Source organism: Ursus americanus, chromosome 1 (genome assembly GCF_024610735.1).
Source record: "Ursus americanus isolate L20-20 chromosome 1, mUrsAme1.1.p, whole genome shotgun sequence".
In the NCBI taxonomy this organism is placed as follows: domain Eukaryota; kingdom Metazoa; phylum Chordata; class Mammalia; order Carnivora; family Ursidae; genus Ursus; species Ursus americanus.
Window position 1 is genome coordinate 15,950,742 of NC_142127.1, and position 15,241 is coordinate 15,965,982.

Genomic DNA, 15,241 nt, shown 5'->3' on the forward strand with positions numbered 1-15,241 from the left:
AAATCCAAGTTACATAGAGGGTAAATCTCCAGGAGCTCCGGGCTTGACTTTTCTCAGGGCATATGTGCTTCTGCTTCTTAATTCTATTTTGCAACTCTAAGACGATTTCTAGATAACGCAGGAAGAAAGACTTTTCTTTTCCCAGAGATAGATAGAGTAAGAGCATGCAGCCTCTCAGTAAGCAGTTTTAATATCACTCACATTTTATAGAAACTGAGATTAGAGCTGAAATGAATTTTAGGCAAGTTGTGCCAATTACCTCCCCACCATGTGTAAATATATTGAAATTAGGGAAAACATGAATGAGCATTTGAAAGGTGGATCATTTCACTTCAGCGTTCACTCTTAGATAAGTAGCATTTTGAATCATGGGAAGAAAATATTTTTGTCCATTTTTCCTCTTACCTCTTTCCTTAGAATAAGAATCACAGATAAGTCAGAAAGCAAAAGTCAAAGTCTATTTTAAAGAATTTTGGAAGCACAAAAGACCCCAATCGCCAAAGCAATCTTCAGAAAGAACAAAGCTGGAGGTAGCACACTCGCAGATTTCAAGATACACTCCAGACTTGTAGCAATCAAAAAAATATGGTACTGGCACAGAAACAGACACACAGATCAATGGAAGAGAATAGAGATCTCAGAGGTAAACCCATGTATTCATGATCAATTAATCTATGACAAAGGAAGCAAAGATATACAATCTCTTCAATAAATGATGTTGGAAAAACTAGACAGTTACATGCAAAACAAATGAAACTGAACCATTTTCTTATAGCATACACAAAAATAAACTCAAAATGGTTTAAGGACCTAAATCTGAGACCTGAAGCCATAAAACTCTTCTAAGAAAACATAGGCAGTAATCTCTTGGACACCATCCTTAGCAACATTTTTATGGTTATGTCTCCTTGTGCAAGGGGGACAAAAGAAAAATAAACTACAGGGAATCCACCAAGGTAAAAAGCTGTTGTATAGCAAAGGAAACCATCTATAAAATAAAGAATGACTTACTGCATAGATATTTTCAAATGATATATCTGATACTGGGTTAATATTCAAAATATATTTTAAAAAACATATACAACTCAACACCAAGAAACCCCCAAATAATTTGATTAAAAATGGGCAGATAACCTAAAAGGACATTTTTCCAAAGAAGACATCCAGATGGCCTAACGACACATGAGAAGATGCTCAACATCACTCATCATCAGGGAAATGCAAATCAAAACCATAATATCACCTCATACCTGTCAGAATAGCTGAAATCAAAAGGAAATACCAAGTTTTGGTGAGAATGTAGAAAAAAGGGAACCATTGTGAACTGTTGGCAGTAACATAAATTGATGCAAACACTGTGGAAAACAGTATAGAGGTTCCTGAAAATATTAAAAATAGAAATACCATATGATCCAGTAATTCTAGTACTGGGTGGTAGAATTTCATTTACCCAAAGAAAACAAAAACACTAATTCAAAAAGATACATGCACCCCTATGTTTATTGCGACATTTATTACAATAGTCGAGATATGGAAGCAACCTAAGTGCCCACTGATAAATAATATATGATTTTACACAGACACATACACACACATACACCCAGATACACTCGGAAATATTACTCAGCCACAAAAAATAATGAAATCTTGCCATTTGCTCCAACATGGGTGGACCTAGAGGGTATTGTGCTGAGAACTCAGAAAAAAAAAAAAAAAAAAACGAATACCATATGATTTTACTTACGTGTAGAATCTAAGAATGAAACAAACAAAACAGAAACAGACTCCTAAAAGAACAAAATGGTGGTTGTCAATGGGGATGGGAGATGGGTGAAAAGGTTAAAGGGATCAAGAGGAACAAACTTCATTTATAAAATAAATAAGTCATGGTATGTAAATACTGCATAGGGATTACAGTCATTAACATTGTAATAATGTTGTATGGCAACGAGTGGTGAGTATACTGATGGTGGGGAGCATTTTGCAATCTATAGATTTATTGAATCACTATGCTGTATACCTGAGACTAGTAATATTGTATGTCAACTATATTCAATAAATTTTTTTTGAAGTTTGCATACACTAAAATTATAATTTTATTGTTGGAAAGGGTAGGCCTTAGGGACTTCTATGTCAACCAAGGTCTATACAGGGTTTTTAATTAGGTATCTTACTCCCCTTGATGATGTAGGAAACCATCACTTTTCCGCTTAAGGAAGCTCAAGGAAGAAGTTAAATGCTTTATTAGGGCCAACATAGCTTGTAATCAATAGTGGTTCAGATTCTTGGAATTGGGTATTGAGGCTTGGGCTGCCCCTCAGGAAAATGGTGATGAACTAGAAATTGTCTTTTCCTATATATACGTTCCCCTTTTACTAACAACCTGGACTCCTCACACTATTAGTTGATCTTTAATTATAGTACCCATCCCAGTACCAGTGAAGTAAAGGAAGAGGGAAGAAATAGTTACAACCATGTTTTTGTATATTTCATTATTGAACTGGATAGACAACTATTTCCCAAAATATGTTCCTTGGAACTTTAGTCAGAATAGATGCTGCAAGAAAGACAGGATTTTTTTTTAAGAAGTCAAAGTTCTATTTTATATCTCATATTTGATATTCATAGCGCATGTTAGCCATTTAAATGGCTCTGTGAAGTTCTAGAATTCAAACATTTTAAAACTTGGGTTTACCTAGTATATCTCGAATTTGACCACAGAGTAACTCATTAAAAAAAAATCTGTAACAGCTACCCAGGGTATGCATTTTTCTTGGAATGTGCTTAAGAAAATGCTCATGGATCATTTAGATCACTGGTCCTCAGCAGGGAGGAGAGAGGATTCTGACCTCTGGGGAACATGGTAGACATTTTTGGTTGTCCCAACAGGGGGGTTGGTACTGGTATGACTGGTGGGTAGAGGCAAGAGATGGTGTTAGACAACTTATAATGCACAGGACAACCTTATTCCCACCCCCAAGGTAAAGAATGGTCTGGCCCCAAATGTCAATAGTGCCTTGACTGAGAATCCCTCGCCTACATACAGCTTCTTCAAATGGGACTCTAATCTGAGATCTGTAGGCTGGTAGTTGGGCACTTTGTATTCACCAGATGTTGTCATTTAATTTTGGCCATGCAGACCTTATTCTTTATATACAGCCTATCGATAACACTGTCTTCAATTCAAGCTACGAAAATATGAAGTGAACACTTTGATATTGTCTGGTTGAATTATTAGCAAGCCGTTAGGTATTTCTGCTATTTTACTGGTTTCTATTTATGTCCTTGGAAGCTTTCTATGATATATGTATTAAATACTACAAAATGATCCAGCCACATAATTAGAGGAAAATAAGATTAAACATGTATTTATTCATGTTATAGAAATGCATTATTTTAACTATCATGGGTTTCAAATAAACTCAGTGTTCAGTAATCTTAAATACTAGCTTTACTGATAGCTTCTTCTTCTTCTTCTTCTTTTTTAAGATTTTATTTATTTATGTGACGGAGAGACAGCCAGTGAGAGAGGGAACACAGCAGGGGAGTGGGAGAGGAAGAAGCAGGCTCCCAGCAGAGGAGCCCGATGTGGGACTCAATCCGGAACGCCAGGATCACGCCCTGAGCCGAAGGCAGACGCCCAACGACTGCGCCACCCAGGCGCCCCTACTGATAGCTTCTTTTTACAGAAAAGGAAACCCATTCCAGAGATGATATCCCCGTAGGCAGTTTGGGGAGGCCAGACCAAGAGTCAAGCTCCAAAACTTACACTCCTCTTTCCATTTCTATAGTCTTATGCTGCTTCCATTTCTCACACTTAATTTCACATGTAACATGAAAGAGTCATTAACACCATAAATATTCATGAATTCAATTTGTATCTTCCAACTGTTTGTGTTTGTTCTAAACTCTTAATCTGAAGCTGCGAATGGATAAAGATTTCTGTCAAACATTAGAAGAAGGATTTTTTTCAGCAGTTGTTTTCTTACGATTTCTCGTCAGTCGGCTATATTTAGCCAAATCAGAAATGGTAGCAGATGATATAAAAAGCATTAGGTGTAAAAGAGCTGTTTCCTCCTACTCTTAACTTTCCACATTAAAACAAATGAACATACAGAAATTTACCTCCCATTTCAACATCTACTAGTAAACTAGTTGCCACTGGGCTGTTCGTTCTTCTTCATCAAGCAGGGAGATACAGAGCAAAGCAGGCCCACCCAGACTTACGCTCAAGCCCTACACTTGGTTTTAGACTCTGCCTCTACCCACTCAGATGAACCCATGCGAGAGTTTTCTGTTGGTGTCAAAAAGTCTTTTTTGAGCTAAATGACTGCTCATTGCTAGACAGCTATATTTGATCTTCAAATTCCTTTGCAATTTGAAAACCAGAGAAAGATGATAGGTCTGTTTTGGTAGAATACTAAACAGGGCACCAAAATAACCAGTTATTTTGAGAGTATAATTAGGATAATATATTTGTGTCACAGCAGATGTTTATGCTATAAGAAACAACTACAACCTATTAAAGACTAGTAGCCGCCTCCATGAAAATAAGGAAAGACTTATTTTTTTGTATCCAGTCTTGTAACAAATCTTGAATTGGTCCCATTCTTTCATCATCAAGCAAGTAGCAATAGTATGCCATGTGTCTATCAAGCTTTGGATCAGTCCTCAGACATTGTGGCCATAAATTTATGCTGAATACAATTATTGTTAGGACATCTAAATATTCAGGATTTATCTCAGTCATATGTAGGTTGAAATATAGATGGAAGGCCGTCAGTTAGGATCAGCAGCAATGATAATAGCCCACTCCATGAAAATTGTAGCAGCTACAAATCAAAGGCATAAGTACAAATCGGAAAAACATATACTGACTTACGGGGACATTTGTTTAACTTCAGACAATCCAATTGTGCTTGAATACGTGACATGCTATTCCTCTGATCTTCTGCACATCATAGATTGTACCCTAACTCAAGAAAGTATTTTAAAAATTTAATCATGATGGGAAAGAATCTCCCCGCACTGCTCATAGTATGCTCACTGGCATAGCCTTCACTCAAAAACAATTTGGCTAGAATTGCCGTTATGATATCGTACTAACCATCGGAAAGCCTACCACTTCAAGTCAGTCAAGATCTGTTTATAAAATATAATCAAGAATAATTTCATGATTCAATAAATAGTATATAAATCTGCTATTATTGGTTTTCATTTTCTTTTCAATACCACCCATTTCCATCTTCTCCCTGGTAGTTATTCTGACTATTCAAATGTCATTATTGCCCTTTATTGTTATTCAAATGAAGCTTTTTTATTAGATCCTTTGCCAGTATGTATAAGGCTTTGCTTCTTCGGCAGCAATAATTCTATTTCTGAAGGAAAATAGCAGTGATAGCATGCAAAATTCTGAGCTCTTACTTTGTGTTAGGTTAAGTTTATGCCTGAAATTGGATTTTCATTTAATCCTATCCAAGAAGACCAAAAGATTTTTATTAGCTACCTTATCAAAGGAGGAAAACATCATTTTTCATGCAGGGTTTTTTGGTTCGAAGACCCACAAAACACTACTCCTCCCCAGTGATGTATATAAGACACACTTACTGACCAAATTAAACTCTAATTTCCTTCATCAGATGGGATTCATCATTTTTTTGTGTATATTTTTCCTTTTAAAAGATAGGGAAAACCAAATATCTTATATAAATAGTTGGAAGTAAACGTTATAATTCATTTAAATAACCTTTTTCACCTTGGAGGAGATCTATGGGAAGTTTAATCTGAAAGATACATAACTGTAAACACATTGTTGCTGGCTTTTTAAATACAATACACTGGTTAACAAAAGAAAACTTTACCAACACCATTTATAGCTCTCAAAAACACATCTAACAGTATCACATAGAGGCATATAAAATTAACTTATGTGTCTGTTAGCATCAAGCAGACTTAAAAATTATATACTTTTGTTGTATCCTACGTTTTCCATGAAGAGAAATAGAGGGTCTATTGCTATAAGCACAGATCTATTCTTTAGCAGGGAAACTAATATAAAGGACAGAACAAATGAAATTATTAGGCACTTTGGCTAAGAATTACAATCCCCCAGAGAAGACAAATTTCAAGGTTATTAGGATTTGTTATAAGATGAAGAAGGGGCAGCATAGCCTGGTACAGAGACCAATGGTGATACATTGGGATGAGGCTGGGCAAGAAAGCCACAGTGTTAGCAAATCTTTACCCACCATCTCTGTGTACAGAGAGAGCATTCTTCTCCTTGCTGCCAAGAGATAAGAAATAAAGGACTTCAGGGGCTTCCTGGCCCTTGGGAGACAAAGCTAATTACATTAAACAATTCTGGTACAATGTGAGCCATCATGTAATTAAAACCTAGCATATTTATTCCAGATAACATGAGCTATAGTAATTTAGGAAAAGGAATAGCAGATCCCATAGGAGCACCTATGCAGAGCATGATTACATGGACCCTAGAGATCTAGAAAATAACAACACAATCGTTTAGATCAGCCTCAATTCCCAAGAGGCCCCAGGGAACAAGAAACTTGTGAATATGCCTTTCATGATATTAACTTCTTTTTCCAATTTACCTGCACCAATGTTCTCCCATACCTTCCTTTATCAAGCATCAGAACCTACCACATAGAACGAAAAACCAAACGTGAAAGGCCTACAGAACGGCCTTCTTAAAATATTCTCCTTTAATATGAAGAGATGCAGACATTTTAAGCAGCTGTATTCAACTTTTCAATTACAAAAAAACTTAATCTTGAAGCAGGCAAGGGTCAGAGAAATTTGGATTCTAGTTTCCACAACATACGTTTGTTATGTGGCCTTGGATGAATTAATTTCTTGACCTTGACAAAGTGTCATGATTTCCACCACCCTCCCAGCTCTGAGCAGCTCCTTGACTTGAGGACAACTTCTCACACTGTTGCTTTACTTTCATTAAAGAATATGATTCTCTAAGGAGTTTCTGGTGACTTTGCTTCCAAAGGTGCTTTCGACACCAAATGTAAGAAGAGACAGTTTGCCAACGTCCTGCCTCTGTGATCAACACGAAAACTATCAAGGCTGCTCTGAGTTACTGGGTGTTACACGCAAACAATGAATCATGGAACACTACATCAAAAACTAAGGATGTACTGTATGGTGACTAATATAACATAATACAAAATTTAAAAAAAAGGCATGGATTTCACTCACCTCCATAGACTTCTGTGTTGTTCCTCGAGCTGAGTTAGAAGATGCTCAATGTATTTATTGGAGTCCATGTATTCCTGCACATGCAGACACACAAAGACAAATAAAGCCTCATTGTAATAGTCACCAGAATTTGGACTGTCTTTATCTTTATAGGAAAGATTTTTGACAAGATAATCCCTGGTCCCTCTCAGTTCTAGGAGTCAATGCATCTGTAACTTATATGCAGAGTTCCTTGGAGATAAATATTTTCTCCATATTCTTGTATCATCCTATAAACAGAGAACTGGAGTTCTATGGAGTCGGCATAAAAACTCTCTTATTCACAGAAGAAAGCTAAATTTCCTAGTTATCTACATTGTGGTCCATATATTCTACCATATAAAAATAAGCAAGCCAAGGGCACCTGGGTGGTTCAGTTGGTAAGTGGCTGACTCTTGATTTTGGCTCAGGTCATGATCTTAGGGTTCTGGGATCATGTAGGGCTCTGTGCTCAGCAGGGAGGCTCCTTGAGGATTCTGTCTCCCTCTGCCAGCACCCCCTCATGCTTGTGAGCTCCTCTCTCTCTCTCTCTCAAAATAAATAAATAAGACAATATTGCTGTTGACCTTAAAAAAATAAGAATAAAGTAGACAAGACAGGTCTTGATTACACTGGTCTTAGAATAATTACTTACTAGTAAAAATACTACTTTTAAACTACATAGAATGTTTGATATATTCACTGGGCATATTGTTTACATGGATGAAACATAGTCTAGTTTGCTTTGGGGTTTTGGGGGTTTTGGGTTTTTTTGTTGGTGGTGGTGTTTTTTTTTTTTGTTTGTTTGTTTTTTTTCTGTCTCTTAGAAAAAGAATCTGGCTTCTAGGAAGATATGAAAGCAAGGTATGTTTTTTTTAAATGTGTAAATTTTGGTCAATCAAACTGCATTTTTAAGAAACATTTCTGAAACATAAGGAATTCCTCTGTAACATAGATCTGTAGAAGTCCATAGGTTATTAAATATGATTTTTTTTCAGTTAGTGATTCCTGAGTATGAGGTTCATATGCAATCGTTTCAGTTGCTAACTATGGAGCAAAATACAATGTGTAAAATTTTTGGTGACTGATTTCCTCCTGAATCTGATACTTCTTGTACTTTCTATTTGAATATCTAGCATGCAATCCTCTGTGTCTATAGTCCATCTGCCTTAGATGGACTAGTGTACAATGATTTCTGTGACATGAAAGTCACTGCTCTGTTTCTTTTGGATCTGAGGTAAACTGAGAACTTTGATTAATACTAATTCTTTCTGAAATAGATTTGTTTTGATTAAGTGCTCTATATAATCTAATGTTCTTATAAGAATATGTCTTATAATGGGGGAGGGTGGAAACTACACAGTAAGAATTGACCTGATATTATGGAAAAAGCCCTTTCCCGAGTTTCTGGACCTGGATCTACCTATTTAGCCTTTTTACTTTCTACAATATTTCAGTTAGGCGAGACAGCACACCACATCTTTAGCTAGCTAAAACTGCTATTCTCTAACAGTTCAACTTTGTGGCAGATAATTAGCTAAAGAGTTTTATTCTTAGTAAGTAATATTATTTTTTCAGGTTAATTATTTAAACAAGCTCATTAGGCATATCAAAACCAAAGCAGAAATCTGTTGGTGCAGGAAGCTATAATAGTTTGTATTTATAGTATTAAGTATCCTGATCAAGATTTAAAGAAGATTTAGAACACTCGAAGTTATCAAAGACATTACTTTTCAAATACATCCATCCACATTTTTTAAACAGTTTCCAATTAGAAACACATACGTAAATCTCAAAGTCATTCATTCATTCTTTATTCAATTGTTTTTCAAAATGTATGATACTCCAAAGGCTATTCTAGATTGGCTTCACAGAGTAATAACCAAGAGGGCGAAAGTTCCTGCTCTCAACGAGCTCCTAGGCTGCAGAGGTAGACATAGCAAGTGAACACATCGATTCCTGAGCGCTCATATGCTATGAAGGAAACACACCAGGGATGAGAGAATCTAAAGGAGGAAGAGGGCACCTCCCTTACATAAGGTGGCTGAATGGAGATGCCAGGCAAATGATATTAAGTTAAGACCTGGAAGAGAAGAAGGAGGTAAGCATTTGGAGAGAAGAGGGATGAGGGAAAGGAAACAGCATCTGCAAAGACCCCAATATGTGGTGCTTGAAGAACACAAAAGAAGCCAGTGGGTTTGGGAGCAGAGAGACTGGGCCATGGAGTCTAAAATACAGTGGGTGAGCTAAGCAGGGCCAAATCATGAACAGGCTCTGCAAAAGGGTTTGGACTAAAACCAATGGATTTGTTATTTTGTTCACTCTTCTTAGCTCAAGCCAGAGGATGAAGCTGAAAAGTGTGATGACTATAGATAGGATCTTTGGATCAAGATTTAGGTTCAAATCCTGGTTGCGATACTTAGGAGCTCTGTTCCCTAGGTAAAATGGTTTAATCTCTCTAAGCCTGATTTCCTTTATCTTCAGAGAGAGAATTAATAGTCAATTTGCAGAGGTATTACAAGAATTTAATAGTTTAAGCAAGCATGTATTATAGTGTCTGCCAAGCAGTAAGCATAGCCTTTGTCATAGTGTCACTCATCTCTTCTCACAGGCAAACCACTTCACAATGTGAAGGTAATACCCATTTTCTCTAATCTTACCCAATAGCGAGATTTGTAAGTATATGCTTCTTTGATTATAGCTGCTGAATATTAGAATAGGAAGTTAGAGATGAATAGTAACAAAACAGATTTTTAGCCGTTAAATGTAGGTGTCACTGAATTAGGATTTGTAAGCTCTTTCAAGTAACAATACTGGCTGCTTCTATTTAAAGTAACTTCACCCACATCCAGATGGCCAGTAGACACATGAGAGGATGCCAGCATCACTCATCCTCAGGGAAATGTAAATCAAAACCACAATAAGATACCACCTCACACCAGTCACAATGGCTAAAATCAACAACACAAGAAACAAGTGTTGGTGAGGATGTGGAAAAAAGAACCCACTTGCACTGTTGGTGGGAATGCAAACTGTGCAGCCACTGTGGAAAACAGTATGGAGGGTCTTCAAAAAATTAAAAATCCAGGGGCGCCTGGGTGGCGCAGTCGTTAAGCGTCTGCCTTTGGCTCGGGGTGTGATCCCGGCGTCTAGGATCGAGTCCCACATCAGGCTCCTCTGCTGGGAGCCTGCTTCTTCCTCTCCCACTCCCCCTGCTTGTGTTCCCTCTCTCGCTGGCTGTCTCTCTGTCTGTCAAATAAATAAATAAAATCTTAAAAAAAAAAAAAAACTAAAAATCCAGTAATCACACCACTGGGTATTTGCCCAAAGAAAATGAAAACATTATTTTGAAAAGATATATGCACCCCTGTGTTGCAGCATTATTTATAATAACCCAGTTATGGAAGCAGCCATATGTATATATATACATATACACACACACACACACACATATATATATATGTATATATATATATGTATATACACACACAATGATATATTACTCAGCAATTAAAAAAGAATGAAATCTTGCCATTTGCAACAACATGAATGGATCTAAAGGGTACAATGCTAAGCAAAATAAGTCAATGATAGAAATACAAATGCCATATGATTTCATTCATATCTGAAATTTAAGAAACAAAACAAATTAAAAAAGAAAAAGAGACAAATCAGAAAACTCTTAAGTATAGAGAACACACTGATGATTACCAGAGGGGAGGTGGGTGGGGGGGATGGGTAAAATATGTGATGGGGATTAAGAGCACACTTACTGTGATGAGCACTAAGTAATGTATAGAATTGTTGAATCACTATATTGTATACCTGAAACTAATATAACACTGTATGTTAACTATACTGAAATTAAAATTTTAAATTTTTTAAATGAAAAAAACTTAAAATGAAATTTTTAAAAATGAAATTTTAAAACAAACACAATATATATATATAAGAATAATATCAGGATTTCTGCTCTCTAACTGCTGCACGGTACTGAGACAAGTTAGGTGGGAGTGCTCCATGGTCTCTGGGAAGGAAATCCCTGGGTCAAGCTGGGAAACCATTACCTGCGTGAATACTAGAGTGTGTTGTTGCTAAGGTGAAATGAAGAAGTCAAATCTTGTTCAGAAGATAGCAGTTGTCACCAGGAAATATCAACTCATATAAAGGCTTTCTGACCTATTATTTTTATCTTAACTAAAACTTACACAAAACTTCATTGTGTCAGGCATTGTGTTAATAAGAACTTTCGCAGTATGTTCTCATTTAACTTCAATATCCCCATAAGGTAGATACTAGTATTATCCCCATGTTGAAAGTGAGGTAACAGACTTTCCACTGTCATATAGCAAGGAAGGGGCAGAGCCAGGATTTGAATTCTGTTATGAATCCAGTCCAGAACCACTCTGTGTATGTTCTTCCTAAACCCACCCTGCTGGCCTTTTCATCTCCACTGTCTTTGTATATGCTATTCCTTTTGCCTAGAACACTTAACAAAATAACAACAGTGGTAACAGTAATAAAATTTACTATTAAAATTAAATAAATAAATAAAGTAGCTCCACCCATTTTTCCATAAAACTATAAGGATGCCTGGGTGGCCCTGTGCCTTTGTCTCAGTTCATGATCCCAGGGTCCTGGGACTGAGTCCTGCATTGGGCTCCTTGCTCAGAGCGGAACCTGCTTCTCCCTCTGCCTGCTGCTCTCCCTGCTTGTGCGCTCTCTCTCTGACAAATAAATAAATAAAATCTTTAATTAAAAAAAACCCCACTAACTATAGTGATAACTGTGAGGTCTTAACCCATATAATAATGGGAAACTAGGATTATGAATTTCCCCATTTTAGAGCTTTATTTTTCTCCATGGCACTCTCCCTTCTAAAATCTGATATATTTTACTTGAGTATTCTTTGGTATTTCCTATACCCCGCTCATCTGTCCCCAATGGTGCACACATGTGTGCAAACACACACACACACACACACACACACACACACACACACACACACGGCTAACTGAAAGGAATTGAGAAAAAAAATATGATGCTTACATATACTTTCTGTTTAATGAATCAATCTTTACCCTGACTAAGAGAACTTGGGCAGTATCATCACACACTTATCGTTTCTGTTCCCTGAACTGGAGAAATTAGTTAACTAATAAGAAATCCCTCATTTTATAAGAATAAAACAGGACTATTCCACTGGGAATCACTTTTATCCATCCACTTGGAGATTATCTCTAAGGAAACAACGGATTGGGGGGGGGCAGTGGGGCCGCCGTGGTTTACAGTGAGCTACAGTCGTATCAAGTGCAACGTTGAGGCTACTTCACCTACAGCAAGAGTTCGGTGTAAAGCACATACTGGATGTTATTAAACAGGGTCTCCAGTATCAAAGGCACAGGCAGAAACAAAGGGCATGGCAAGACCCACCTCACTAAGACAGAGATCCCCAAACTGCCTGAAAGACACCGGATATTTGGGAGAGCTGGGACAAAATTTTTCTATAAACGAAGATGGAGGGGCACCTGGGTGGCTCAGTTGATTAAGCATCTGCCTTCAGCTCAGGTCATGATCCCAGAGTCCTGGGATTGAGCCCCACGTTGGGATCACTGCTCTGCGGGTAGCCTGCTTCTACTTCTCCCTCTGCCCCTCCCCACCCCAGCTCTCTCTCTCAAATAAATAAATCTTCAAAAGTAAATAAATAAATAAATAAATAAATAAATAAATAAATAAATAAATGCAGATGGACAGGAAGTAGAATGTACACTGTCTACTGTCTAAACCAGGTCTGGATGGACCACCTCAGAATAAGTACATTGAAAACATACAATATAAACTCCGTGACAAAGAATGAAAGGACAAGAGATATAGAACATCACCCTCAGCCAGAAGACAGGGTGTCACTCTGAAAATGATTAAGCAAAACATGAAAGCATTATAGAAAAACCTGAACATATTCAGCAGTATCCAGAAAGGCATGGACCCCCTGAACCATGTGCGGAAAGTTTTAAGGGAAAAAAAGGGGGGCTGAGATGAAAAGATAACAAATTTAATTTTTTTTTTACAGTTTTATTTATTTTAGAGAGATAGAGCATGAGTGCAAGGGTGGGGGCGGGGCAGAGGGAGAGAGGGATAGAATCTTAAGCAGACTCCCCACTGAGTGAGGAGCCCCACATGGGGCTCAATCTCATGACCCTGAGATTGTGACCTACGCCAAAACCAAGAGACTGACACTTAACCGACTGAGCCACCCAGCCACCCTGACAGCTTAATTAATTTTTATAAAACAGGATAAGCTGAAGTAAGAAAATTAAATAAAAAGGGACCTGGGTGAGCTAAGAATTCCAAGGAAATATCAACTGCAAAAGCAAAATTGAAACCTGTTGATCCCCACTGATTTTTATTATGGGGTGACTCTCCCCACCGTGGACTGGTACCTTAGCGAAGAGCAGGCAATGTATTTTGGTGTAGTGGCAAGAAACCGGTCACACAAATGGAGTCTACTTCTCGAGTCTCTCATCTAGAAACAATTTAGGCCAGGTACCTAAATACTCACTAATGCTTTTGCCATTTCTTTCGCAGGCTTCACTTAGTGAGGCCTGAAACTGCTATAACTAGGGAAAAACACACGTCTCCCCCATCATCCTTGGTGTTAACGTTCACCGTGTGCAGCACAGCTTACCTGCCAGTTTCCCAAGCATGGCTCTGCCCAGCATGTACTTCCCATGCCGCTCACCACAAAGACTTTATTTGAAGTAATTAACTTGGTCGACATTCTATTCTACTCATTTTCCTTGTGAAAAAACCCACCTCAGATACGTAAGTAGAAGTGGCAATGAAAGCACATACATAGTCCTGCGGAGGACAGACATAATCTAAGTAAATGAAGTCGGAGATAGAGGTGAGAAGAGAGACACTATGGATATTGGGTCAGAAAATGTAGGTTTGTCTAACAATGATGGCTCTTGAGTATTTCACAAGATTTGGAATGGAAATAATGATCAAAGAGATAATTAAAGAATTATTTCAGAACGGAGAATAAAAAAAAAGACTTGAATATGCACATCAAAAGGGCTCATCACATCACATTCCAGGTAGAGTTTTTCCATCAACTATCCACATATCCACCTGAAAAAGAGCCAAAGAAAAATAGTAGATGTAGGGGGGACCGCAAGCATCCGAACCAACAAACAGGTTTCCTACCAAAGATTTAAGAAAGGCTGTTTCGTAGCTTCCAGCCACCCCCAAAGTCCACTGAAATAAGGTACACAGACCTTTGAGTTTTAATCCATAAATATCACCAATCAAGTAGCTGTTCTAGAACAAAGCCGCAAAAAGATATTCTCGGGTATTCATGAATTCAGAAAATAAAACACGTAATTTAATTGAAAACATGTGTATGTATATCTCGAACTTCCTTAAGGGTGTGTGTGTATATATGTATATACATACATACTAAATACCAGAGAGATGAATATATACCAAATACGTATATGTATACATGTGCATATATATATATATATATGTGTGTGTGTGTGTGTGTGTGTGTATACAGTTCTATACCTGAGTGATGCACAAGGAATTTATAATATAAAACAAAAATTCAAAGGAATTTAAATGGACTTTATGTCTAAAAATATAAATATAAAATTAAACAAAAGTCCCCAAAGTAAGATGTGGCATATACGTTATATATCTTTGTCGTGGACAGGTGGAGGGGAATGAGAAAGAGGACAGCAAGTTCACACAAGAGTCTCTTTGTACATAGGAACAAAATTATTGTTCTACACTTGATAATCAGAAAAGCTGAAGTACGAGGGTATATTTATTTTGTCTACATGCTTAACAGCTGGGGAAAGCAATTTGATAATAGGTCATGAAAATGAAAACATCACTGTACCTTTGCTCCAGAAACTCCATGTCTAGGAGTCATCCTGAGTAAATAATCAAATTAAAACAAATGATGTTCAAATATTATTTATGATGGCCTGAA

At 37.3% G+C, this 15,241-nt stretch overlaps 1 protein-coding gene across 5 annotated transcripts in view; it reads right to left on the reverse strand.

The window, feature by feature from the left end:
* Positions 1–15,241, reverse strand: part of NCKAP5 (NCK associated protein 5) — a 941,115-nt gene that overhangs the window by 597,609 nt on the left and 328,265 nt on the right. For all 5 annotated transcript variants that reach the window (XM_087856956.1, XM_087856989.1, XM_087856931.1 and 2 more), the window contains one exon: positions 7,228–7,301. In XM_087856956.1, coding sequence (XP_087713082.1) covers positions 7,228–7,301 — 74 coding nt within the window. The remainder of the gene's footprint in view (positions 1–7,227; positions 7,302–15,241) is intronic.